Source organism: Coregonus clupeaformis, chromosome 2 (genome assembly GCF_020615455.1).
Source record: "Coregonus clupeaformis isolate EN_2021a chromosome 2, ASM2061545v1, whole genome shotgun sequence".
NCBI classification, from domain to species: domain Eukaryota; kingdom Metazoa; phylum Chordata; class Actinopteri; order Salmoniformes; family Salmonidae; genus Coregonus; species Coregonus clupeaformis.
Window position 1 is genome coordinate 25,551,922 of NC_059193.1, and position 27,621 is coordinate 25,579,542.

General features: G+C 42.6%; 1 protein-coding gene across 6 annotated transcripts in view; it reads left to right on the forward strand.

Moving 5' to 3' along the window:
• The window catches only part of LOC121532159 (fibroblast growth factor 13), a 169,224-nt gene that overhangs the window by 103,220 nt on the left and 38,383 nt on the right, over window positions 1-27,621 (forward strand). For 4 of the 6 annotated variants that reach the window (XM_041837926.2, XM_041837917.2, XM_041837949.2 and 1 more), the window contains one exon: window positions 20,229-20,339. In XM_041837926.2, the coding sequence (XP_041693860.1) occupies window positions 20,229-20,339 (111 nt within the window). Of the gene's footprint in view, window positions 1-13,024; window positions 13,132-15,336; window positions 16,326-20,228; window positions 20,340-27,621 lie in introns of those variants that run through there. The other 2 variants (XM_041837955.2, XM_041837935.2) reach the window with 2 other exon arrangements.

The window sequence follows — 27,621 nt, forward strand, 5'->3', positions numbered from 1 at the left end:
GCGTGTTATATAGTCCCTGTGTGTGTGTATATTGCGTGTTATATAGTCCCTGTGTGTGTGTATATTGCATGTTATATAGTCCCTGTGTGTGTGTGTATTGCGTGTTATATAGTCCCTGTGTGTGTGTATATTGCATGTTATATAGTCCCTGTGTGTGTGTATATTGCATGTTATATAGTCCCTGTGTGTGTGTGTGTATATTGCGTGTTATATAGTCCCTGTGTGTGTGTATATTGCGTGTTATATAGTCCCTGTGTGTGTGTATATTGCGTGTTATATAGTCCCTGTGTGTGTGTGTATTGCGTGTTATATAGTCCCTGTGTGTGTGTATATTGCGTGTTATATAGTCCCTGTGTGTGTGTATATTGCGTGTTATATAGTCCCTGTGTGTGTGTATATTGCGTGTTATATAGTCCCTGTGTGTGTGTATATTGCATTTTATATAGTCCCTGTGTGTGTGTATATTGCGTGTTATATAGTCCCTGTGTGTGTGTATATTGCGTGTTATATAGTCCCTGTGTTTGTGTATATTGCATGTTATATAGTCCCTGTGTGTGTGTATATTGCGTGTTATATAGTCCCTGTGTGTATATTGCATGTTATATAGTCCCTGTGTGTGTGTATATTGCGTGTTATATAGTCCCTGTGTGTGTGTATATTGCATGTTATATAGTCCCTGTGTGTGTGTATATTGCGTGTTATATAGTCCCTGTGTGTGTATATTGCATGTTATATAGTCCCTGTGTGTGTGTATATTGCGTGTTATATAGTCCCTGTGTGTGTGTATATTGCGTGTTATATAGTCCCTGCGTGTGTGTGTGTATATTGCATGTTATATAGTCCCTGTGTGTGTGTATATTGCATGTTATATAGTCCCTGTGTGTGTGTATATTGCGTGTTATATAGTCCCTGTGTGTGTGTATATTGCGTGTTATATAGTCCCTGTGTGTGTGTATATTGCGTTTTATATAGTCCCTGTGTGTGTGTATATTGCGTGTTATATAGTCCCTGTGTGTGTGTATATTGCGTGTTATATAGTCCCTGTGTGTGTGTATATTGCATGTTATATAGTCCCTGTGTGTGTGTATATTGCGTGTTATATAGTCCCTGTGTGTATATTGCATGTTATATAGTCCCTGTGTGTGTGTATATTGCGTGTTATATAGTCCCTGTGTGTGTGTATATTGCGTGTTATATAGTCCCTGTGTGTATATTGCGTTTTATATAGTCCCTGTGTGTGTGTATATTGCATGTTATATAGTCCCTGTGTGTGTATATTGCGTGTTATATAGTCCCTGCGTGTGTGTGTGTATATTGCGTGTTATATAGTCCCTGTGTGTGTGTATATTGCGTGTTATATAGTCCCTGTGTGTGTGTATATTGCATGTTATATAGTCCCTGTGTGTGGATATTGCATGTTATATAGTCCCTGTGTGTGTGTATATTGCGTGTTATATAGTCCCTGTGTGTGTGTATATTGCATGTTATATAGTCCCTGTGTGTGTGTATATTGCATGTTATATAGTCCCTGTGTGTGTGTATATTGCGTGTTATATAGTCCCTGTGTGTGTGTATATTGCGTGTTATTTAGTCCCTGTGTGTGTGCATGCGTGTTATATAGTCCCTGTGTGTGTGTATATTGCGTGTTATATAGTCCCTGTGTGTGTGTATATTGCGTGTTATATAGTCCCTGTGTGTGTGTATATTGCGTGTTATATAGTCCCTGTGTGTGTGTATATTGCGTGTTATATAGTCCCTGCGTGTGTGTGTGTATATTGCGTGTTATATAGTCCCTGTGTGTGTATATTGCGTGTTATATAGTCCCTGTGTGTGTGGATATTGCGTGTTATATAGTCCCTGCGTATTTGTGTGTATATTGCGTGTTATATAGTCCCTGTGTGTGTATATTGCGTGTTATATAGTCCCTGTGTGTGTGTATATTGCGTGTTATATAGTCCCTGTGTGTGTGTATATTGCGTGTTATATAGTCCCTGCGTGTGTGTGTGTATATTGCGTGTTATATAGTCCCTGTATGTGTGTATATTGCGTGTTATATAGTCCCTGTGTGTGTGTATATTGCATGTTATATAGTCCCTGTGTGTGTGTGTATTGCGTGTTATATAGTCCCTGTGTGTGTGTATATTGCGTGTTATATAGTCCCTGTGTGTGTGTATATTGCGTGTTATATAGTCCCTGTGTGTATATTGCGTGTTATATAGTCCCTGTGTGTGTGTATATTGCATGTTATATAGTCCCTGTGTGTGTATATATTGCGTGTTATATAGTCCCTGCGTGTGTGTGTGTATATTGCGTGTTATATAGTCCCTGTGTGTGTATATTGCATGTTATATAGTCCCTGTGTGTGTGTATATTGCGTGTTATATAGTCCCTGCGTGTGTGTGTGTATATTGCGTGTTATATAGTCCCTGCGTGTGTGTATATTGCGTGTTATATAGTCCCTGTGTGTGTGTATATTGCATGTTATATAGTCCCTGTGTGTGTGTATATTGCATGTTATATAGTCCCTGTGTGTGTGTATATTGCGTGTTATATTGTCCCTGTGTGTGTATATTGCATGTTATATAGTCCCTGTGTGTGTGTATATTGCATGTTATATAGTCCCTGTGTGTGTGTATATTGCATGTTATATAGTCCCTGTGTGTGTGTGTATTGCATGTTATGTGGTCCAATTCTCCTCTTTCTCCTCCTCAGTCAAATGATATAAGTAGGTTACAATTTGACAGTGTGCAGTGGCTAACCCAGAAACAGACATCAACAGCGCCAGGCCAACCTGATTGTGTAGAGTCTGTATGGCCTCATTGTGGGCTCTGTGAGTAGCTATGACCCTATGGCTACTGTACCTGGATAACCTATAGAATTACAGTTAATAGGTCTTACCATAATCCTTCTAATTCTATAGACCTCTCAGCCTCAGTACTATCTTTCTGTAGTATGACCCACTCCCTCCTGTAATATTGCCATACAGGTGGTTATGTTGACGCATTGCCCTTCAGAGGTGTCCGCTGCTTTTTAATCTGTTATTTATGCTCCCCGTGACCCCTCACTGAGCTGTCAATCATCGGGGCTTTTACACGCCCTCCTGCTCACCCCATCCCTCACCTTGATTATAGTTTAGCCCACAACCCCCGGGGGAATACAGCCAGGGACCGGATGGGCGTCTGCAGAGTTGAGTCACACACACCGCACCGCAGGTTTCATTTTCAATTTCCATCAACAGAGGAAAAAAGGAAATAGACTTGACTCATGTTGTACATCGACATGATAATCCCTCGTCCATTGACATCATCTTATGAATGTTTCATCACTAATATTGAACGTTAAATAAACATGTCCTCTTTCCCACTCGCACATCATAGTGAGACAGACGGGCCATGTCATGCATTGTTAATAAGGTTTTATTGGTGGTGGGTTGTAGAGAATGAGCTCGATGTCTTCCAGGGCTCTTGGACTGTAGCTTTTAAGATGAGTATCCCTTGTCTGGGCCTGCAGGTGAAATAGGGAGAAGTCGTTAGAGGAAGGAGAGTAAAGCTGCCGTGGTCCGTGGTTCTCCGTTCGACTCGGGGTGTGTGTGTGTGTGTGTGTGTGTGTGTGTGTGTGTGTGTGTGTGTGTGGGTGTGGGTGTGGGTGTGGGTGTGTGTGTGTGTGTGTGTGTGTGGGTGTGTGTGTGTGTGCGTCACTCCTATTAGTCATTCAGGTCAGACCCGTCTCGTAGCTGTGCTATTTCACACGCCGTTTGGTGCCTCTGATTGAGATTTATCCACGTCATTACAAGCACCCATCTCAAACACTGTGTGCATTACTAAGACTGTGTGCGTAACTGTGAGTGTATTGCTAAGAGACTGGAACCTGCCGGCATGCACCACTGCTTTAGGCTGGAAGGCAAATGACATGCATTGACGTGAGTGCAGGTGTATGAAGTCATGATTGACAAGGATGGAATCAAGGATTGCCATTTCGGAATGCTATGCAGTTATTTCGAATGACATTTCTCTTGATTATTTGTAGGTTTGAGTGAGGGTGGAAGTGCAATTTGATAAGAAAGATGGAGAAACCGAGGTCTGATCAGCGTCACGTCATACCTTTTGAGGCATGTGAATGAATATTAATAGTGGCTGGAAAGAATTCAAAGTCTCTGATCAATAGCCATTTTATCTCAGTCAAGTAGTCAGAAAGTTTGGCAGAACAACTCTGCTTTTAGTCTTTGCATAGCACCATGTGTTCTTATAATTAGTCTCCATTGACGTCTAAGACTATTGACGTCTGTTCCCCCTTTCCTCTGAGACAGAACACTCCATAATTACTCTGCCAGACTTGGATCCTCAGACTTCTCCAAATCTGCTAGGCAAAAAGTGAAGGGGAATATGGTAATAGCCAGGTATTAGATCTAGTCTGCTACTCTGCTTATTTCCTGTGTGCTTTAAGTGAGATGTAAGGCCTAGATTCTACAGTACAGTGGTTTAGTGAGGAAGGAGACTGGCATACAGTTCAGACAGTACTGAATTCATGTTGGATGTTGGATGGACTTCACAGCCCTTTGTTCCCCTTTTGCTATTTCTATGTTTGATTATCTTTATTTCTGAAATAGCAGAAATGCCACTGTGGACAAATACAAACAAGTTGATGTATTTAGACAATGAGCTGCTCCTTTTGGTGGTAGTTATGTCGTCCCCACGGTGGAGCTCAGAGCTTCTTTTCTGCTTTGTTGTTAGTCCCTACTGTGGAGCCAGAGCTGCTCTTCTGCTTTGTCATTAGTCCCCACGGTGGAGCTTGGAGCTGCTCCCCAACATCATAGTCAATACCCTGGGGGAGAGGTAATGCCAGGGCCTTTTACCAGTCCCAGTCGCCCTGGTCCATGTCTTTATCTGCTGCTGCAGTCAGTCCTCCAGGCCCTGAGGGGGGGCAGCAGAGAGCTCTGGGGCTGTGAGCCCAGCCCTGTGGTCCAGCCTTTCAGCCACAAATAGGATCCAGCTCTTCTCCTCACAGAGCCTTGAGGATGTCTCCATAGCAACACTGGTTGTCTCCATGGCAGTGGTCTACTAGTCTACTGTGCTGCAGCATGGATGCTGTAGCTGTTGTTTACCAGCAGAACCAGCTAACTGTAAGCACTCAGAAGCCTGCAGCAAAGCAGAGTGAAACTGCCTCATTTGTTACTATATACAGTGGGGAAAAAAAGTATTTAGTCAGCCACCAATTGTGCAAGTTCTCCCACTTAAAAAGATGAGAGAGGCCTGTAATTTTCATCATAGGTACACGTCAACTATGACAGACAAATTGAGGAAAAAAAATCAGAAAATCCCATTGTAGGATTTTAATGAATTTATTTGCAAATTATGGTGGAAAATAAGTATTTGGTCACCTAAGCAAACAAGCAAGATTTCTGGCTCTCACAGACCTGTAACTTCTTCTTTCAGAGGCTCCTCTGTCCTCCACCGTTACCTATATTAATGGCACCTGTTTGAACTTGTTATCAGATAAAATACACCTGTCCACAACCTCAAACAGTCACACTCCAAACTTCACAATGGCTAAGACCAAAGAGCTGTCAAAGGACACCAAAAACAAATTGTAGACCTGCACCAGGCTGGGAAGACTGAATCTGCAATAGGTAAGCAGCTTGGTTTGAAGAAATCAACTGTGGGAGCAATTATTAGGAAATGGAAGACATACAAGACCACTGATAATCTCCCTCGATCTGGGGCTCCACGCAAGATCTCACCCCGTGGGGGTCAAAATGATCATGAGAACGGTGAGCAAAATCCCAGAACCACACGGGGACCTAGTGAATGACCTGCAGAGAGCTGGGACCAAAGTAACAAAGCCAACCATCAGTAACACACTACGCCGCCTAGGGACTCAAATCCTGCAGTGCGAGACGTGTCCCCCTGCTTCAAAGCCAGTACATGTCCAGGCCCGTCTGAAAGTGCATTTGGATGATCCAGAAGAGGATTGGGAGAATGTCATATGGTCAGATGAAACCAAAATATAACTTTTTGGTAAAAACTCAACTCGTCATGTTTGGAGGACGAAGAATGCTGAGTTGCATCCAAAGAACACCATACCTACTGTGAAGCATGGGGTTGGAAACATCATGCTTTGGGGCTGTTTTTCTGCAAAGGGACCAGGACGACTGATCCGTGTAAAGGGAAAGAAATGAATGGGGCCATGTATCGTGAGATTTTGAGTGAAACCCTCCTTCCATCAGCAAGGGCATTGAAGATGAAACGTGGCTGGGTCTTTCAGCATGACAATGATCCCAAACACACCGCCGGGCACGAAGAGGTGGCTTCGTAAAGGCATTTCAGGTCCTGGAGTGGCCTAGCCAGTCTCCAGATCCCAACCCCATAGAAAATCTTTGGAGGGAGTTGAAAGTCTGTGTTGCCCAGCGACAGCCCCAAAACATCACTGCTCTAGAGGAGATCTGCATGGAGGAATGGGCCAAAATACCAGCAACAGTGTGTGAAAACCTTGTGAAGACTTACAGAAAACGTTTGACCTGTGTCATTGCCAACAAAGGGTATATAACAAAGTATTGAGAAACTTTTGTTATTGACCAAATACTTATTTTCCACCATCATATGCCAATAAATTCATTAAAAATCCTACAATGTGATTTTCTGGAATTTTTTTTCTCATTTTGTCTGTCGTAGTTGACGTGTACCTATGATGAAAATTACAGGCCTCTCTCATCTTTTTAAGTGGGAGAACTTGCACAATTGGTGGCTGACTAAATACTTTTTTTCCCCACTGTATCAATTAGAGCTTATGCCACATTGTTCTTCATCCATGGTAGGTCCTTCCTTTGAGCCAGAACTATACAAAGGAAGCTGTTGCGCTGAGCTCAGTATTTTGAAATGCAACGATTTAGATAATGTTCCAAAATTGACTTTTAAAGAATTGAAATGTACTCACTCAGGATGCTACCAATCTTATTTGTGATGCTTTGCTCTCTATCAGGTTTAAGCCTCTCACTACAATCAATGCCTGTCCCCCAAGTCCTGCCTCCTCTCAATCCCAAATTAGAAATCCATTAACAATGATTTATCTTGATAGACTGGTGTGATTAATAAAAGGAGACAGCAGTAATTGTTTGGCCATATCTACAGGGAGAGGTCATTATGGCTGCGTTTACACAGGCAGCCCAATTCTGACATTGTTTTCATTAATTGGAATTTTGACCAATCACATCAGATCTTATCACATCAGATCTTTTCACATCAGATCTTTTTCAGAGCTGATCTGGTAAGAAGACCAATTAGTGAAAAAAACATCAGAATTGCGCTGCCTGTGTAAACACAGCCCAAGGTCCACAACCTTGGGAGGACATACCACATCTCGTGGCACTCCGCAACACAGTACCCTAGTGGGTAGAATATGTAACAGCACCCGCTCTCTGAGGAATCAGTGATGACATTGTTTACTGGAAAAATGACGGAGGCAGGCTGTGTAGTGCTGTCTGAAATATCACAGCTTGAGCAGCACACTGCGCTGGGATCGGCGTGCTCCGTCTGTGTGCCTTTGTATGGCAGCAGGCGGCACAATAGTACCCTGGCCTACACGGTCACTGTCAGCCTGGCACTCACTTCACAGCCATCCTGTATACAAAACATACACAACACCAATGGTTCGGCAGTCCAATACATCTAGCTTCAGCATTCCTGTCTCTCTCCATTGATCTATAGTATATTGCTGATTGTACTCACAGCTTGGCGTTGTACTTGTTTGCCTTTTATGGAACTACTAGTATTGACACAATACTGACCGTGTCTGTTGCACTAATAGCAATAATTGACTGTGTTTGTACTGGACTTGTCCATGGAGGCTCTCCTCCCCCTCCTGTGAGGCTGTGGCTGGGTGTGTAGTTAGTAAAACAGTGACGGTGCCGCTGGCCAAGTGGTGCTGCCAGCAGGCCACATTAGACTGGCATTCTTGGGCAATACAGTCATTAATGGACCCCTGGCAGGCTGGCACACTGCTGGACACACAGACCTGGTTTGCAAATACATACAGGCACACACACGCCTCAGCCCTGAGAGGCAGGGTGACCATCTCTCTTTCTCACCGCTCACATCCCAAGTTGAAACGTATGCCATGATCATGTTATTACCGGACAGCAAGGTATCTGTAGTCCATCTCATCACAGGAGCAGCCAGCAACCAGTTGAGTTAAACACATGCTTATTCCATTCACAGACAAAGACAGGCATGATTGAATGATTGAAGATACACGTAGAAAGACACTTTCCAGCATCTTTTGTGACGTTCTATTAGTATTACTGTTGTGTACTGCAGCCCACCTCTCCCCAGTATTCATGTAGTCACTGATAAAGCTATCCTGTCCTTTTGACTGATGGTCTCAGCTTATCCAGAGTGGATCTGAGACACAGACTGTTGTAGTAGAACCTGGGGGTCTGCCTCTTGTCCCTGTTGGGGGCCACTTATCCTATGGCATGATTATGGATGGGCAGAGCATGGGACAGATGGCATGGTTTTATGGAGATTGATACATACAGTACATACATACATACACTACCGTTCAAACGTTTGGGGTCACTTAGAAATGTCCTTGTTTTCGATAGAAAAGCATTTTTTTTGTCCATTAAAATAACATCAAATTGATCAGAAATACAGTGTAGACATTGTTAATGTTGTAAATGGCTATTGTAGCTGGAAAGGAATGATTTTTTATGGAATATCTACATAGGCGTACAGAGGCCCATTATCAGCAACCATGAGTCCTGTGTTCCAATGGCACGTTGTGTTTGCTAATCCAAGTTTATCATTTTAAAAGGCTAATTGATCATTTGAAATCTCTTTTGCAATTATGTTAGCACAGCTGAAAACTGTTGTGCTCATTCAAAAAGCTATAAAACTGGCCTTCTTGAGACTAGTTGAGTATCTGGAGCATCAGCAATTGTGGGTTCGATTACAGGCTCAAAATGGCCAGAAACAAATTACTTTCTTCTGAAACTCATCAGTCTATTCTTGTTCTGAGAAATGAAGGATATTCCATGCGAGAAATTGCCAAGAAACTGAAGATCTCGTACAACGTTGTGTACTACTCCCTTCACAGAACAGCGCAAACTGGCTCTAACCAGAATAGAAAGAGGAATGGGAGGCCCCGTTGCACAACTGAGCAAGAGGACAAATACATTAGAGTGTCTAGTTTGAGAAACAGATGCCTCACAGGTCCTCAACTGGCAGCTTAATTAAATAGTACCCGCAAGACACCAGTCTCAATGTCAACAGTGACCAGTGGCCAATAAAAAGAAAAGATTAAGATGGGCATTGAGATATGGCTTTTTCTTTGCAACTCTGCCTAGAAGGTCAGCAACCCGGAGTCGCCTCTTCACTGTTAACGTTGAGACTGTAGTGTACATACATACATACATACCTACCTACCTACAGATGTAGGATTTTAATTTAATCTCACTGTTGCAGGAGAACTTTCCTGCAATGCAGAAAATGTCAAACTTGTAGTGGATTTGAGATGTATTAATAAAGCTTCTGAAGTTTGAAATTTTCACTTTGACATTTCAGACATACATATAGTGCCTTCAGAAAGCATCCAGACCCTTGTCTTTATCCACATTTTGTTGTATTTCAGCCTGAATTTAAAATTGATTAAATTACAATTTTGTGTCACTGGCCCACACACAATACCCCATAATGGAATTATGTTTTTAGACATTTTTCCAAATTAATAAAAGATTAAAGGCTGAAATGTCTTGAGTCAATAAGTATTCAACCCCTTTCTTATGGCAAGCCTAAATAAGTTCAGGAGTAAATATTTGCTAAACAAGTCACATAATAACTTGCATGAACTCACTCTGTGTGCAATAATAGTGTTTAACATGATTTTTAAATGACTACCTCATCTCTGTACCCCACACATACAATTATCTGTAAGGTCCCTCAGTCGAGCAGTGAATTTCAAACACAGATTCAACAACAAAGACCAGGGAGGTAAAAAAAAAACAGACATTGAATATCCCTTTGAGCATGGTGAAGTTATTAATTACACTTTGGATGGTATATCAATACACCCAGTCACTACAAAGATACAGGCGTCCTTCCTAACTCAGTTGCCTGAGAGGAAGGAAACCGCTCCGGGATTTCACCATGAGGCCAATGGTGACTTTAAAACAGTTACAGAGTTTAATGGCTGTGATAGGAGAAACTGAGGATGGCTCAACAACGTTGTAGTTACTCCACAATACTAACCTAAATGACAGTGGAAAGAAGAACGCCTGTACACAATAAAAATATTCCAAAACATGCATCCTGTTTGCAAAAAGGCACTAAAGTAAAACTGCAAAAAATGTGGCAATGAAATTAACTTTAAGTACTGAATACGAAGCGTTGTGTTTGGGGCAAATCCAACACAACACATCACTGAGTACCACTCTTCATATTTTCAAGCATGGTGGTGGCTGCATCATGTTATTGGTATGCTTGTCATCGGCAAGGACTAGGGAGTTGTTTAGGATGAAAATAAACGGAATAGAGCTAAGCACAGGCAAAATCCTAGAGGAAAACATGGTTCAGTCTGCTTTCCAACAGACACTGGGAGACAAATTCACCTTTCAGTAGGACAATATCCTAAAACACAAGACCAAATATACACTGGCGGTACTTACCAAGATGACAGTGAATGTTCCTGAGTGGCCTAGTTACCGTTTTGACTTAAAATCGGCTTGAGAATCTATGGCAACACTTGAAAATGGCCGTCTAGCAATAATCAACAACCAACTTGAAAGAGCTTAAAAAATATAGAAAAGAATAAAGTGCAAATATTGTACAATCCACGTGTGCAAAGATCTTAGAGTCTTACCCAGAAAGACTCACAGCTGTAATCGCTGCCAAAGGTGATTCTAACATGTATTGACTCAGGGGTGTGAATAATTATGTAAATGAGATATTTCTGTATTTTATTTTCAATAGATTTGCAAAAAAATTTAAAAACATGTTTTCACTTTGTCATTATAGGGTACATTGTTTGTAGACGGGTAAGAAAAATAATTTTTTAATCCACTTTGAATTCAAGCTGTAACAACAAAATGTGGAATAAGTCAAGGGGTATGAATACTTTTTGAAGGCACATACTACATACATACATATTTATGAGGTGAATTAAGTGTCTGTCCCGTCATGCTGTACCATAGAGAGGGTCCTGATCACTCCCATCTATTTAAGGACCGTGGTCCCCTGTGTTCATCATCAGCTTGATGCATTCTGGCTTACGACAGTAGAGGAGAAAACTAATGCATCCACTTCCGTTGACATATCGACCCTTTTATGCACAAATATCCCTATCTAATGTTTCTGACCTTCAATACAACATATATGGGGCGGCTGGTAGCATAGTGGTTAAGAGCGTTGTACCAGTAACCGAAAGGTTGCTGGTTCTAATAAAATCTAATATGATCAAATTTTATTGGCCACATGCGCCGAATACAACAGGTGCAGACATTACAGTGAAATGCTTACTTACAGCCCTTAACCAACAGTGCATTTATTTTTAACAAAATAGTAAAAATAAAACAACAACAAAAAAAGTGTTGAGAAAAAAAGTAAAATAAGATAACAGTAGGGAGGCTTTCACCGAGCTGACTAGGTGAAAAATCTGTCGATGTGCCCTTGAGCAAGGCACTTAACCCCAATTGCTCCTGTAAGTTGCTCTGGATAAGAGCGTCTGCTAAATGACCAATTTATTTATTTTTATTTATATAGAATACATGTAGAAGTGCTGAGGGCAAATAGTGGTACCCTTCAGCAAATTCATATTATTAACTTTTAGTAAATTAGTATGCCCACTAATGTTTCTTCTCTCATGATCTGTAGTTACTAGTATATATATCCTTTGCATTACTTTGAGGGGTCAAGGCCTCAACTAAGGCTTTTTTTTAAAGCGCAGTCTATTGGCATGCGCAATGGCTAGTGCTCTAGCAATCGAAGTCAAGTCACTTCCGCCATCTAGTGTTTAATGCTGGCTAGGATCTGCCTCTGCCTCCAAGGACTACAGTACAATACATTATACAAGAGCACCACATTCACCACGCTTCAGGCCTTCATATATAGACCATTACAATGACTGATGCTTGTCTTGGAGAGTAATTTTCTTCTATACTTTATGTACATTATGGGCTCTATTCAAGCTGTAAAGCTGAAGCGTTACAGATTCCGCGACAGAAATGTAAAGGTAATTTCCGATTGAGCCGACAAGCAGCGTTTACCGTGAATGCAGTCTCCTCTAAAGCGGGAGCATTGCCTTTAATATTCAATCACGCTGTAAAGCTGTACTTCCGCGATGCTGATTGAATAGAGCTCTAAGTAAAGTTTAGTAAACTATATTTCGTATTTTATATCTGATTAGACATGAAATATGGTTGTTTACTATAAGAACTCTTGAATCATGTCTTCAAGTTGGCCTGATTCAATTATCTTCTGTGTTTGATTGCCCTTTGGCAATGGCAGTTTATGTGATAAAGCCATGTACAGTGTGGAAGGCCAATGTTAATACTGTACCAGTTTGTTAAAAAATCCCTCTTAAGTGTCCAGAAAAACAGAGCTCCCATGTAAAAACCATCTGCTAATGGCTATTGTCATCTCCCGTTGATATACGTCAATGCATTTCAGTGGAAAGTGGACAGGCCCTGCCTAACCGGTTTACCCGGAACATTAAAGGATCGTTTTCCATCCATTTTTTTGTAATATGAGAGGAAACTATTCTCTGCTCTAGGCAGGAAGTATCTCAGCGAGCATTTTCGATCACTTTTCTTAATTTCTGACCCAGAGAGCACAGCAGTTTAGTGACTACACTTCGGATCAACAAGACCTCCAAATGCATCTTTAATGAGCATTTTAGAAAGTCATAATGGCATCTCACTAATGCTCGCCCGTTAATGATCTTCTGCATCTGCTGCTGGCCCCGCCTCTACGCTTTCCCCGTCTACGCCTATGACAGTTCTTTGAATAATATGGTTTAAACTTTTGTAGCATCTTCTTGCTTTCATTCCAAGATCCGACGACTGTTTGCTCATATTGAGGACACTTTTCTTGGCTTCAGTTATGCATAGAAGCAAGACTTTTCCTTTGAGAAAATCTGCGTCAGGTAGGCAGCTCTTTTCATTTCCAAGTGTTTCTGCACATTTTCTTTCAGTTTGTTTGGCTTCTAGAGATATAGCCTACTTTCTGATGCACATTGGATACTCTTATATTTCGATTATAAGAATATCCGATTTACTTTGTGTTTTGTTGCATGATCTGTGGCAGAAGAGGGTTGTTTTTGACGGTTGAGCACTGTGGAGCGGCAGAGTCGCACGCACTCTTGACGGAGCTATCCATGGTGCTGAAGTAAAGATGACCTCAGCAATAGAAGTGTGTGGTTGATGTCTACCAAATAGAACTAGTTGGAAGTCGAACGTTTATTATATTCAGTTGATGTGTAGTAGGCTATGTATAAAACTTGCTGAAGTTGATGGATAGAATTCGAAATTGTACATATTGGTGCATATAAATTGTAACAAACATACCGGTAATATGTTAAACGGCATGTATGTTGAAAGATTATATATTTACAACAGATCACACAGGTTTATGTTATTGGATGATCAAGTTTGAAAAAGTATTACCTACCTAACTTTCTAGTAAAATATGTAGGCTGTCGTTATACTCTGGAGTCTTGAGCCTTTTCAGAAACCTGCTTTTAATATTGTCTATTCACTATGACTGTTATAGATGGATTGTTAACATGATTGGAAAATAGTTAATTTATTTGTAATTGATCGTAACAGGTTTGTTACAATGTCTTTTTTGGTGACCATTTTTTCAGGTCTTTGTTACCATTTTTTCAGGTCTTTGGCTTCCGTGTGTGGCAGTGTATGCAATAGCCTACTAATGTACAGCACTATTGATCTATTAATCATGTAAAGTTTGAGTACGGCAGCTTCAGATCTGGACTGTAGGTGGCACCCTTGTGGAGGCTTTGATTCCGAGATGATGCACAGAGAGGAAACAGAGACGGTTTAAAGGGAGGAATAGGAAGGATAGCTACTGCTGCTTCTTCAGGGAGTTATTGAAAGTAGCCTTGTCAGTAAGGGGGTGCTTCTTCTTACATGCGTTTGATCTAGCAATTGATGCAATAGCAGTATATGACTCCTGTCTTGTCATGAGAGAATTTGTTCGATCACTGTCAGTTTCACTGAGTTGCGTGCCATCGATTTTTTTACGCCCGCGTGTAAAATGTAGATAGATTGAATCAGGGGCGTGCGCTGTTATGAGTTGCTCTCATGCACTACCAGCTCTCAGTCTCACGTCAGAATTAGACGTTCCTCCATGTTTCTCAAACGTTACATTTCGAAGATGTTCCAAACGTATGTTTATCATTATCATCAACATCCTCACATTGTTTTGTTGTAAATAACTGATAAAAAGATGTGTAGGTTCCCCTCAGTCTAGGTTGAAGATAACAATAAGCATAACGTATATTTTTGACCTAGCCGTAAGTGCAAGGCAAGGAATTCCTTGGTGCAAGGCAAAGGCCAGACTGCCATGGCAACGCGCTGGTAAAAAATGTGGGCGCGAGCTTCCTGTTGTAGCCACATGCTCATCTCCTCACCCTTCTCTAGGGACAGACAGACCGACAGGATGTGGCATATTGACGATGTTTCAGCCCAAGAGTCATTTATTCTATCACCCTGTGTTGTTTTATGCCAGTGGCTGCTTTCAGAGTTTTTCTTCACCTGAGTGTATAGGTGGCAGAGGTAGCCAAATCCATATTCGACTGTGTCAGGGCTTTGCCGACAGTCCCGAGTCATTGGTCACTGTGCCTCGCGCTTGAGTACCACTGTCACGTTTGTTTGGGTGTCTGCAGTGAAGCAGGTGGGGGTGGGAAAAATCTCAAGGCAGTGTCGCTGTACAAGGTACTGCAGTGGAGCTTGGGCATGCAGGTCGCCTTGCTTATCTCACACACATCATTAAAAGTGCTAAAATGATTGCAGGGACCATTGCTAATTGGATAATGACAATGCATGATAAGGAAGATGTATTGTGTATTACTTAGTGTAGGCTACGGGATCAACTGCGAGGGTTACGCTTTATGAGCGTAACATCCCCAACTTTTTTGATGAATCTTTCTTATGCGTAATGGTTATGCCTAAAAGGCATACTCATTGAATCGGTATTGAATAATTGAAGGGACAGAGCGAGAGGGTACCAGAATATTCTCCTGCTCCCCTCCACCCCCACTCCCCCTCCCGGTTCCCCCCGAGCTTGTTCTGCGTCTACGTGTGATGCTCCTTCCGAGCGCAGCAGTGTAGGTGAGACTGTGCAATATGCACTGGGGTCTGATACTGTGTTTGGAATGAAGCGCTTTATTTCATATGTCGCCTCGTTTGAACAAGAGAGGGAAAACTAATTGAATCTCTATAATAATTAGTCTCTCTCTCCTCACCCGTCGCTCTATCTAATAAACTGGTTTAGTCCATGCACTATACTAGCAGCGCTTTGCCCGTGACGAGGGAGATTAACGACCAAAAAGATAAGGGGTAAAACATCAGCATTGGAAACGTTCTCTCTGCGTTCTCTACCAGGTGTTTCTGGCTGCGCATTAAGCGCCGTCCACAACCACCTGCCTCTGCGCCACTCTTCATGTGCATGGTCCCTGCTTTTGTGGGATGGTGCAAAACGGCTTTTAGGGAAACAGCTACGCGTTAGTTATGATGCTGATGAAATGCCACTATTTGTGCTGTACGAGAGTGGAACATGTGTCTCATCATTTTTTGTTGAGGACTGCTTTTTCTTTCCGGAGATAAGATGCACCGTTACCGAGCTACGCCCAACAAAACCATCAGAAATACTATCAACTTACAGAACATTTAATTGGCATCATTTTGAAGAAGAGTGGAGGTACTTTTTTACGCACTGACTGCATTTAGAATTTAATATATTTATTTCACAATTAACGAGCAATGACTGCGCTTTGCATTTGAGGACTCTTTTGATGATCACTGCTCCTTGAGAAAGATTTTCAATAAAACATCTTGGGCTTGGGAGGAAGAGGTAGAGAAGAACATTTCTCATAGTCTGGAAGTTTTCTCCGGAAAACCGTCAAACTGGCCATGGCTGCAGCGTTAGCCAGCTCCCTTATTCGGCAGAAAAGGCAGGCGAGGGAGCGGGAGAAATCTAATGCCTGCCGCTGCGTTAGCAGCCCGAACAAGACGAAGCCATGCGAGAAACCGAGCCGGCTGTCTATGTTCTCTCGGGTCAAACTCTTTGGCTCCAAGAAGAGGAGACGGAGGCGACCAGGTCTGTTTTGGGTGTAGATCATTTCGTTAGACCATCACAATTCATATGTTTGATTTCTGTTGCCATTTCCTCTGTTTCATCATCACTTTCAACAACTCTGCTCTGTTCGCCAAATATCAGGGGCACTGGACAACCAAAGTGGCTATATAGGTATAGGAAAAACGGTAAAATGAATAAATGATTTGATATATATATATATATATATATATATATATATATATATATATATATATATATATATATATTATCAATAGAATGTTAATCAAAATCTATAAATACAGATTTAGATCACAGGAAAGACAGTGAGAAGGTCTCCCTATGGATATGTGTTTTAGTTCATGCACAAAAGGGTGACCTATGACATTTCAGACTGTACTTAATAACTACCTAAGTTATGTATTATATTGTGCTTTATCCCTCAGTGTCTGCTCATGTAATCCCAGGTGGGCCAGGACAATAGAGCCAGATAAACAGGATTAGAGCATAACACAAGCCCACTGTGGTCTTTAAATATCATTGGCATGCTTATGTCTGTTGTCTGAATCCACAATGAGCAAGCTTCAAAAAGCCTCTATGCAGATATATTGCTTTGGAGTACTATAATGGGACGCAGGATGTACAGCAGGCACCCAAGCATTTTAATCGTTTCGTGTAATTTCACCAAGTGTAGAAAATGATGAAGGATATTTATACTTTTCTGAAGAATATGTCAAACACAATTTGTGAAGTTTAGCACATCCTGTACACATGTATTCAACTTAATATTTTTTGGATTTCAAAACCAACCAGCAAAAACTTCCAGGGACATTTTCTGTACAGACAGTGCAGTATAGTCCGCTGCCTGTACTTCAGAGCTGTGCTCTAACAGAAAACTGATAAGGCATCCCAAGAGAGCTCTCAGTCCCTGCAGTATATTCCGCCAAGGTGCGATTCATGTAGTTAGTGAAGGCTTAGCCTCCACTGCTGCTTACAGCGTCCAGACAGAACCACATCCACAACCAGAACCAGACATGCACAACCAGCACCAGAGTAGAGAGTCAAACAGACCAGCTTGCGTTTGACCATTAGCTGTGCTACATCTCCGCACTACCTTATGGCTGGTTCTCTGTAATGTTTACAAAGCTACAAAGCCGTGGCCCTTGGTTAATGAGCACCGCTGAGGTTTGCTGAGCGTGACTCAGCCCTGTGCTTTCAGACCTAAATGATCTCCAGTTAATTCCTCTCCCATCAAGTTCACAGGCTGTTTCAGGCTGTTTTGGAAGTGCATTATGCAGGTGGGGGTGGAGTGGAGGAGATTGGGGGTGCATTGCTCGGGCAGCTGGGGCTAAGCTACCCTGCAGTGTTCCATCAGAACTGGACACACACCATGATACCAGCCAGTACACTCTATCACCTCCCCTCTTCCCCCTCCCTGAGGCAGGACTGTAGAGTCGGGAGGGGACGGGGACAGGGAGTGTGTGGTTTACGTAACACATATGTGGAACCTCAGAGGACGCAAGATACTTTTCTGTTGCGGCTATGGGAGTGTTTTTGGGTGTGGATGTGTTTGGGTGTGGATGTGTTTTGGTGTGAATGTGTTTGGGTGTGTCAGTGAGTGTGTGAGATGAGATCCCTGAGCATGTCTCCTGGTAGAAAAAGCCGCCCGCTGATTTCACCTTGTGGCACCATTCTCTGTCTCTGATACATTGTTTCCTTGTGATGTAACACCTTGTGAATGTGTGTTTTGAAGGTAACATGGGAATTTACAAATAAAGAAGTCTTGCAAGCAATTTCCTCCTCCAATCCCCATATATCAATTCAATGCACTTTAAGCAACATTGAAGAAATGCTCTTTATGGCTTGTACATTAACCCAGATGGCTACCCAGCATCACACTCAGATTACTTACTTTGACAGTTTGGCGAAAGTCCCTGCCTTTGAAAAGACGTCAGCCTCCTGATGTATTGGTCTTAAAAGGTTCCAATAGTAGGGAGCCAGTGGTGCAAAAAATAGCCAAAGCATGTGTACTGGCCAGGCGGTAACCTTTGTGAGGGTTGAAATGGCAGTATTGAAAGGTAAGGCAGATGAAAGAGGGGATGAAAGGTGTGGTAAATCGCGGTAAAGGACAGTCCTCTAGGGAAAGGGACACGGGGAAAGGACAGTCCTCTAGGGAAAGGGACACGGGGAAAGGACAGTCCTCTAGGGAAAGGGACACGGGGAAAGGACAGTCCTCTAGGGAAAGGGACACGGGGAAAGGACAGTCCTCTAGGGAAAGGGACACGGGGAAAGGACAGTCTTCTAGGGAAAGGGACACGGGGAAAGGACATTCCTCTAGGGAAAGGGACACGGGGAAAGGACAGTCCTCTAGGGAAAGGGACACCCGGAAAGGACAGTCCTCTAGGGAAAGGGACACGGGGAAAGGACAGTCCTCTAGGGAAAGGGACACGGGGAAAGGACAGTCCTCTAGGGAAAGGGACACGGGGAAAGGACAGTCCTCTAGGGAAAGGGACACGGAAAGGACAGTCCTCTAGGGAAAGGGACACGGGGAAAGGACAGTCCTCTAGGGAAAGGGACACGGGGAAAGGACAGTCCTCTAGGGAAAGGGACACGGGGAAAGGACAGTCCTCTAGGGAAAGGGACACGGGGAAAGGACAGCTCTTAGTGGAACATGACACACCAAAATGTCAAGTTTGTGTCATCATAGACACTTCCAGTTCCAGGTTTTTCAAGTATTTTTTTATATAAGATATAGGCCACCGCCTTCCCAACTAAAACCTCTTTAGAAGGAGTTTGAACTACTGACTTTGCTGATCCATTGGCTAGCAGAATTTGTACTTTTTAAGAGGGCACTCTAATTTAGTTGTTTAATTTCTTTGGATGGCATAGATGGACTGAATTTTTTCCCCACTATACGTGGCCATCCATTACACCATAGAAGGAAGTTGGATACCCCATATCTTAAGACATGGCATTTTCACTAGGGAGCACACAAACATGATATGGACAGTGGACATTTAAAAAAATCTAACAGTGCTTATCCTAGATAAATATTTACTCTTACTCTCAAGCACATGCTCTCCGTTTAATCCTCTCTGGTGCAGCCACAGGCCCCTTTGGAATAAACCCAGACTTCCTTTCTAGTCTCCCTAGTCCTTCCCTGTTCCTGTGTGTGGTAGAGATAGGAACTGTTTGCTCATACGCCAGTATCCATGGCTTGATCTTCTAGACATCAGCAGAGATGTGTTTGCACTGGTCTCTTGAGCCTTTGGAGAGCTGAGAATGTGGTTACGCTGGACCTATTGGAGCAGGACTGGGGGACTGGTTAGTTACTTAAGCAATAAAGCCCAAGGGGGTGTGGTATATGGCCAATATACCACGGCTAAGGGCTGTTCTGACGCACAACGCAACATGGAGTGCCTGGATACAGCCCTTAGCCGTGGTATATTGGCCATATACCACAAACCCCAGAGGTGCCTTATTGCTATTATAAACAGGTTACCAACATAATTAGAGCAGTACAAATAAATGTTTTGTCGTACCTGTGGTATACGGTCTGATATACAACGACTGTCAGCCAATCAGCATTCAAGGCTCGAAACACCCAGTTTATAATGTGATTTATAACCTAGCGTGCCAGACTTATAGGATAGGATATCTTGTTATAAGATACATGGCTGGTGGATGGGTGAACAAGGATTCTGTGTGGGCACAACTCTAGTATCATCTCACCCTACCCCAATCCATTTGGAGAGGGGGCACAAAACTGAACTGAAATCAGCACCTTGATTATACAATTTACATCAGCATCTTGATGCAACTTCATCTTTCTTCAGGAATGAGACAAGCCTTGATGCAGGATCAGAGCCTGTATCCAATCTCACACTCCCCCTCTTCTCCCTCCTCCCTCTCTCCCCCTCTCCTCAGAACCCCAGTTGAAGGGGATCGTGACGAAGCTGTACAGTCGACAGGGCTTCCACCTGCAGCTGCAAGCAGATGGCACCATTGACGGGACGAAGGAAGAGGACAATGGCTACAGTAAGTCCTCTGCTCGGCTGACACCAGGGACATATTCATTAGGGCAGTGGTTCCCAAACTGGGCTAAAAATAATACTAATAAATCAAATAGAATCGTTTTATATAAATATTTCTAGCAACAACAGATTAAACGATTTTGGCCAAGGGGTCGGTGGAACAAGTTTAGAGGGTGCAAAACAATTCAATATTATTAATCTACAATATAGGCTACCCTTAGATGCACAACAGGGTCTGAGAGGCTCACAGGGATCCACAGTACTTCATCAATTATCCATTTTTTTACTCAATACTTCTTGTATTCCTCACAAAAATGGTTTTGAACATAAATGCACTGTAATTTAAGCTTTAAAACTGAAAAATGGTCTCTCTGCCCCATGGGAAAATGTGTAGAATTGCAGGACATTACCTTGGAAACTGCAATTTTTTCTCTCCGATACGAAGTCAGAGTTGTGTTCTGATTTTGAGGGGGTTCCTGATGAATTTGCTATCACAAAAGGGGTCCCCCGGCCTCAAAAAGTTTGGGAAACCCTACATTACAGCACATCGTAGCAAGACATTTTGCAACGGAAAACGAAAACTAGCATTTGTTATTGGACAAATTCAGGTAGTCCCTTCCTTTTTCAGACAGTTTTCTTCCGTTGGGTGTCTAATGAAAACAACCTTGTCAATCAACCTAACCCATCTACTCCATGCTGATTCCAGACTATCATATTTCCCCTGTACATAAACCCGGTCATCAGTAACTGTGCATCAACACAGTAAATAGTGTATCGGCACAGTAACATCAAATAAAATGTCCTGGCTGATTCCGTTTCAAAGAAGAAGCGCACAGCATTGATCTGTACATTCTGCATGCTGTACTAAGTTGTTGCTGAAATTGTTTCTCACTCCACTGCTACACATGTTTACTGCATATCTCCTCACTCGCTCATACAGATAGACTTACGCTGAGCCTACAAAACATTAAGAACACATGCACTTTCCATGACATAGACTGACCAGGTGAATCCAGGTGAAAGCTATGATCCCTTATTGATGTCACTTGTTAAATCCACTTCAATCAGTGTAGATGAAGGGGAGGAGACAGGTTAAAGAATGATTTTTAAGCCTTAAGACAATTGAGACATGGATTGTGTATGTGTGTGGGGTGAATGGGCAAGACAAAATATTTAAGTGCCTTTGAACAGGGTATGGCAGTAGGTGCCAGGCGCACCGGTTTGTTTCAAGAACTGCTTCGCTGCTGGGTTTTTCAAGCTAAACAGTTTCCCGTGTGTATCAAAAATGGTCCTGGTCCACCATCCAAAGCACAACCAGCTAACTTGACACAACTGTGGGAGGCATTGAAGTCAACATGGGCCAGCATCCCTGTGGAATGCTTTCAACACCAGGCTGTTCTGAGGGCAAAAGAGGGTGGGGGGGTGGGGGGGATAATATTAAGAAGGTGTTCCTAATGTTTTGTACACTCAGTATATTTGGTTCAGTCTATTTGGATCCTTCATCGGAATTAGAATCCCATATTATCCCTTCCTCAGATTTTCTAAAGCCTTTGAGATGTGTGAGACAAACAATAGAATGGAAAGTGGCTTACAGCAATGATATGGAGCATTAGATTGTGCTTAGGGAGATCAGTACAGCGGCTGATTGGCTTTTTTAATCTGTTACAGACTTTAGTAATACCAGGCTTTTTGTAATCCACACATTATTGATAGTTCACTACCAGTACTCCCACTGCTCAGGGTGCTATGTTCTTCAATGGGCAGATTAAAGCAGAGATCGATAGCAAAACAACAGCATACATCCACCAAGCCCAAACACAATCCAATACATGTGGATAGGTAGATATTAGATAGATGTACAGACTGGTGGATGTTTGAGGGCCTCTGCACATGGAGAGTCCCAGGGTTTCTGTGCAGGCTGTTAGAAAGGCACTCGTCCTGATCGCGGCACAGTGACTATTTACTGACAGCTGCTTCCTGCTTTGTAATTGCTGGCAATAGTGTTGGATGTCATATAATGTTGTGACATTATGACGCTCCTCAGTAAAAACACCACATTAAGAAAAAATTGACAAATGTTGTTATAGGAACAACAGTCCTACCCTGTCCTGATAAGACCTCTACTAGAGTTGCCTTGACAGAGTGGTAGGTAGACTATTATCAGGCCCAGAGCGCTATTCCCTTCCAGCCTTGGCGCGACTCGTAAGTGCCCGCCCGGTGCCCGTGCCTCATGGCGCCGCGTGGTTCGTTGTCAGGGCACTAATGTAATACCTGCTGCTGCCTGCATCACCATCACCCCGACAGTAAACGAATGTGGCATTCCAGGAGACTGTAAATTAGCCCCGACTATATTCAATTAGTCACTTAAGCCAGATGACACTCCTATAACACAAATTAACACCCGTTCTGTGCAGCTTGCGTGTCAGCTGGAGCAATAACAGACTCGGTAATCGTCTGGTTTTATTATGTTGCCGTCGCGGGGAGGAGAGGGGGGAGGAGAGGGGGGAGGAGAGGGGGGAGGGATGTGGGAGGAGGGAGATGTGAATAACATAGAGGGGAGTGAGCGTACTTAGAGAAAAGAGAATGAACACAACACACTCACTGAAGGCACAACACACACCAACCACTCCCCACTCCCATGTCTCCTAGTGCTGGTTAGATAGACCCGTTAACAGTTACAGTCCTATTGAGATACGTTATGTAACAATTGGCCTGCTTTTCCCAACCAAAACATTTCCACTTGGAAGATACAAATTATAGATCTGGCTGAATAAGAAGGGGAGAAAAGTGAAGCTGTTTGCACCGGTCCAAAAATAGCATTGTTAGGCGCTGTGTGCTCTTGTCTCCATGGTGATGGGAGCGCAGTCCTCTCTGAGCTATGGTGCCTTGTAATGGTGGGAGAGGAGCTACTCAAATGCAAGCGCATGCGCACACACACGCACACACACACACACACACACACACACACACACACACACAAACAAACAAGCATTCTAACATTGCTGAGGTAGCACTCATGAATATACAGCAGTGTTCATTGATGTTTTCTTTTAGTTTTGTTTACCAAATTCAGAGCAGCCCAACTTTTGCTCTATCTGGGCAGGTCATTTTTTCAGCATGGAATTATTTGAGATATCAGGGGGATATTAAACTTTTAAAGCAGTATTTAAAATCAGGCAGGCTTCATTAGAGAGGCAAATGAAAATCAAGCATTGAATTAACAAATCCTTTTAACATTAAAACAATGTTTTCTTTTTCTACATTCTGAACCATTATGCAAAATATCGTCCAGCGCATACTAATTCATTTCCACATTTCCAAAGAAGGAGCACCGATTCAAGACATTCTCAAAGGTGATTCCTCTTTCTCCTCTCTGTCATAACACTGCTTAAATTGGGTTATGCCCTTAAACCAAGATTCACACACATTCATCTAATTGGCTAATCAATGGCTTGGGGTTGGGAGGCGAAGCCTTTGTCCTCATGTAGATTTGAATCTGTGTTAATTTGTCCCTCCTCTCTCTCTGTATCTTGAGCAGTAATGTTAATGCTGATGATCTGAGGTCTGCTTTGTTCCTTCATAATCATCTCCTATATGAATGGTTCTCAGACAGTACAGTACAGAAACAGAGGGTTTGAAGTAGAACAATACCATAAGATGTAGTCACGTGTTGAACGTAGTTAGTCTCTTATCAGGACAGGGCATGTGTCTTACTGTTATGTACGTGTTGAACCTCAGCTGTTCTGTGAGATACAAGTAATTGAGTTTCCCCTCTCGAAAATCCCAGGCGGCCGATTGGCTGGTAATCCCCCTGAAATGAAGTTTACCGCAGCTGTGTGAGGGTCTCAGCACGCAGCGAACAGACAAAGAGAGAGAAAAGGAGAGAGAGGGGAAGAGGTAAAGCGAGCATTATTAAGGGGAAAGATCCCTTTGTGCTGCAGGGGGATGAGCAGTAGCAGGAATGGGGTCGCCTATACCATGATGGAAGTGGAATCCTGTCTATGCCCATACTGATACTTTCAACAACAACAAAAAACTTTAGCTACATCAACTAAAAGAGACGTACAAACATGACCCACAAAGTACTTCCTTCCACACTCACGTCAGCGAGTTTAAGTCCACCTACCTGAAAGCCAGTTACACCACACATAGAGCCTCTGAAAATAGCAGTAGCATACTGTACCAAAAGTATGTGGACACCTGCTCGTCGAACATCTCATTCCAAAATCATGGGCATTAATATGGAGTTGATCCCTCCTTTGCTGCTATAACAGCCTCCACTCTCCCGGGAAGGCTTTCCACTAGATGCTGGAACCTTGCTGTAGGGTCTTGCTTCCAGCCACAAGAGCATTAGTGAGGTCGGGCACTGATGTTGGGCGACTAGGCCTGGCTCGCAGTCGGCATTCCAATTCATCCCAAAAGTGTTCGAAGGTGGCATTGTCATGCTGAAACAAGAAAGGGCCTTCCCCAAACTGTTGCCACAGTTGGAAGCAAAGAATCGTCTAGAATGTTATTGTATGCTGTAGCGTTAAGATTTCCCTTCACTGGATCTAAGGGGCCTAGCCCAAACCATGAAAAACAGCCTCAGACCATTATTCCTCCCCCACCAAACGTTACAGTTGGCACTATGCATTGGGGCAGGTAGTGTTCTGCTGGCATCCGCTAAACCCAGATTCGTCCGTCGGACTACCAGATGCTGAAGCCTGATTCATCACTCCAGAGAATGCGTTTCCACTTCTCCAGAGTCCAATGGAGGCGTGATTTACACCACTCCGGTTGAATGGCGGGAACCCGGTTACCGAGATGTAGCGGGATTTACAGCCCAAAACCACTCCCTTTTTCCCAGAGAAATAACTAAGAGAAACCGGTAAATTAAAATACATTATTTATATGAACAGCATGGTGTGAAATGGAACTATAAAATTAAATGTGATGTCTAAATCTGGCCTCTGCATGATGAATCATCAATGCTCAGGGTGGGGACAGACAGCCCATCTCAGATTGGAGCGCAGTTCACAATGCATGTAGACCTATCATCTCATCATGGTAACTTTGTTTCTTGTGACAGGTAGGCCTGCATTTGCTGCAGCATAGCCTAAGCTACAGTAATATAAAGACCGAATGCAAGTCTAATTTACCCATCTCCATCTGGCTTTCAGGGGTCACCTTCGTTTTTTAATTGTAAAGATACAGTTGAAATCGGAAGTTTACATACACCTTAACCAAATACATTTAAACACAGTTTTTCACAATTCCTTACATTTAATCCTAGTAAAAATGCCCTGTCTTAGGTCAGTTAGGATCACCACTTTATTTTAAGAATGTGAAATGTCAGAATAATAGTAGAGAGAATTATTTATTTCAGCTTTTATTTCTTTCATCACATTCCCAGTGGGTCAGAAGTTTACATACACTCAATTAGTATTTGGTAGCATTGCCTTTAAATTGTTTAACTTGGGTCAAACATTTCGGGTAGCCTTCCACAAGCTTCCCACATTAAGTTTGGTGAATTTTGGCCCATTCCTCCTGACAGAGCTGGTATAACTGAGTGAGGTTTGTAGGCCTCCTTGCTCACACATGCTTTTTCAGTTCTGCCCACAAATGTTCTATAGGATTGAGGTCAGGGCTTTGTGATGGCCACTCCAATACCTTGACTTTGTTGACCTTAAGCCATTTTGCCACAACTTTAAAAGTATGCTTGGGGTCATTGTCCATTTGGAAGACCCATTTGCGACCAAGCTTTAACTTCCTGACTGATGTCTTGAGATGTTGCTTCAATATATCCACCTAATTTTACTTTCTCATGATGCCATCTATTTTGTGAAGTGCACCAGTCCCTCCTGCAGCAAAGCACCCCCACAGCATGATGCTGCCACCTCCGTGCTTCACAATTGGGATGGTGTTCTTCGGCTTGCAAGCCACCCTCCTTTTCCTCCAAACATAACGATGGTCATTATGGCCAAACAGTTCTATCTTTGTTTCATCAGACCAGATTACATTTCTCCAAAAAGTACGATCTTTGTCCCCATGTGCAGTTGCAAACCTTAGTCTGGCTTTTTTATGGCGGTTTTGGAGCAGTGGCTTCTTCCTTGCTGAGCGGCCTTTCAGGTTATGTCGATATAGGACTCGTTTAACTGTGGATATAGATACTTTTGTACCTGTTTCCTCCAGGATCTTCACAAGGTCTTTTGCTGTTGTTCTGGGATTGAATTGCACTTTTCGCACCAAAGTACGTTCATCTCTAGGAGACAGAACGCGTCTCCTTCTTGAGCGGTATGATGGCTGCGTGGTCCCATGGTGTTTATCCTTGTGTACGTACTATTGTTTGTACAGATGAACGTGGTACCTTCAGGTGTTTGGAAATTGCTCCCAAGGTTGAACCAGACTTGTGGAGGTCTACAATTTTATTTCTGAGGTCTTGGCTGATTTCTTTTGATTTTCCCATGATGTCAAGCAAAGAGGCATTGAGTTTGAAGGTAGGCCTTGAATACATCCACAGGTACACAGTCAACTTAGTGTATGTAAACTTCTGACCTACTGGAATTGTGATACAGTGAATTCTAAGTGAAATAATCTGTCTGTAAACAATTGTTGGAAAAATGACTTGTGTCATGCACAAAGTAGATGTCCTAACCGACTTGCCAAAACTATAGTTTGTTAACAAGAAATTTGTGGAGTGGTTGAAAAACTAGTTTTAATGACTCCAACCAACAAGTGTATGTAAACTTCCGACTGTATGTATATTTTTAAATTGCTGCTGCAGAGTTTAAAACAGCTTATCACTCAAATATTGTTACATTAAATCAGTGCACACAGGAGCACTCTCTCGCAGTCTTTCTCTCTCTCCAGCAACTCCATTAAAATTGCATCCAAAATAGATAGTCCTGTTCTAGATTGATATATAGCCCTACAGTATATACAGATGTCCTAACCTACCTCTTTCAGGTAATAAATTGAATGCAGCATTAGCCTTATATTTAGCTAATTAATGATGGGTTTTGCATAATAAACTTCTAACTTATAGCCTTGGTCTCTTGTGCAATACGCACGCACCTGTGCTCCGCTGGCCTCTCCTTAAAAAAACGTCCCATGCAGGAAAAGCTAGACTAGAAAAGCTTGCTGGACATTATTTTTGTAATAATTTCTTATACCAATAGACTATTCAAAGAAGGACGCAAGCTCTTGTTTTCTGAATGTTAAATACAGCAGCCAATAAAACTCACAGGTAATTTGAAAGAAGAGCGATCATGCGATGGCAGTAGGCTACAGCAGTTATTTATTCAGAC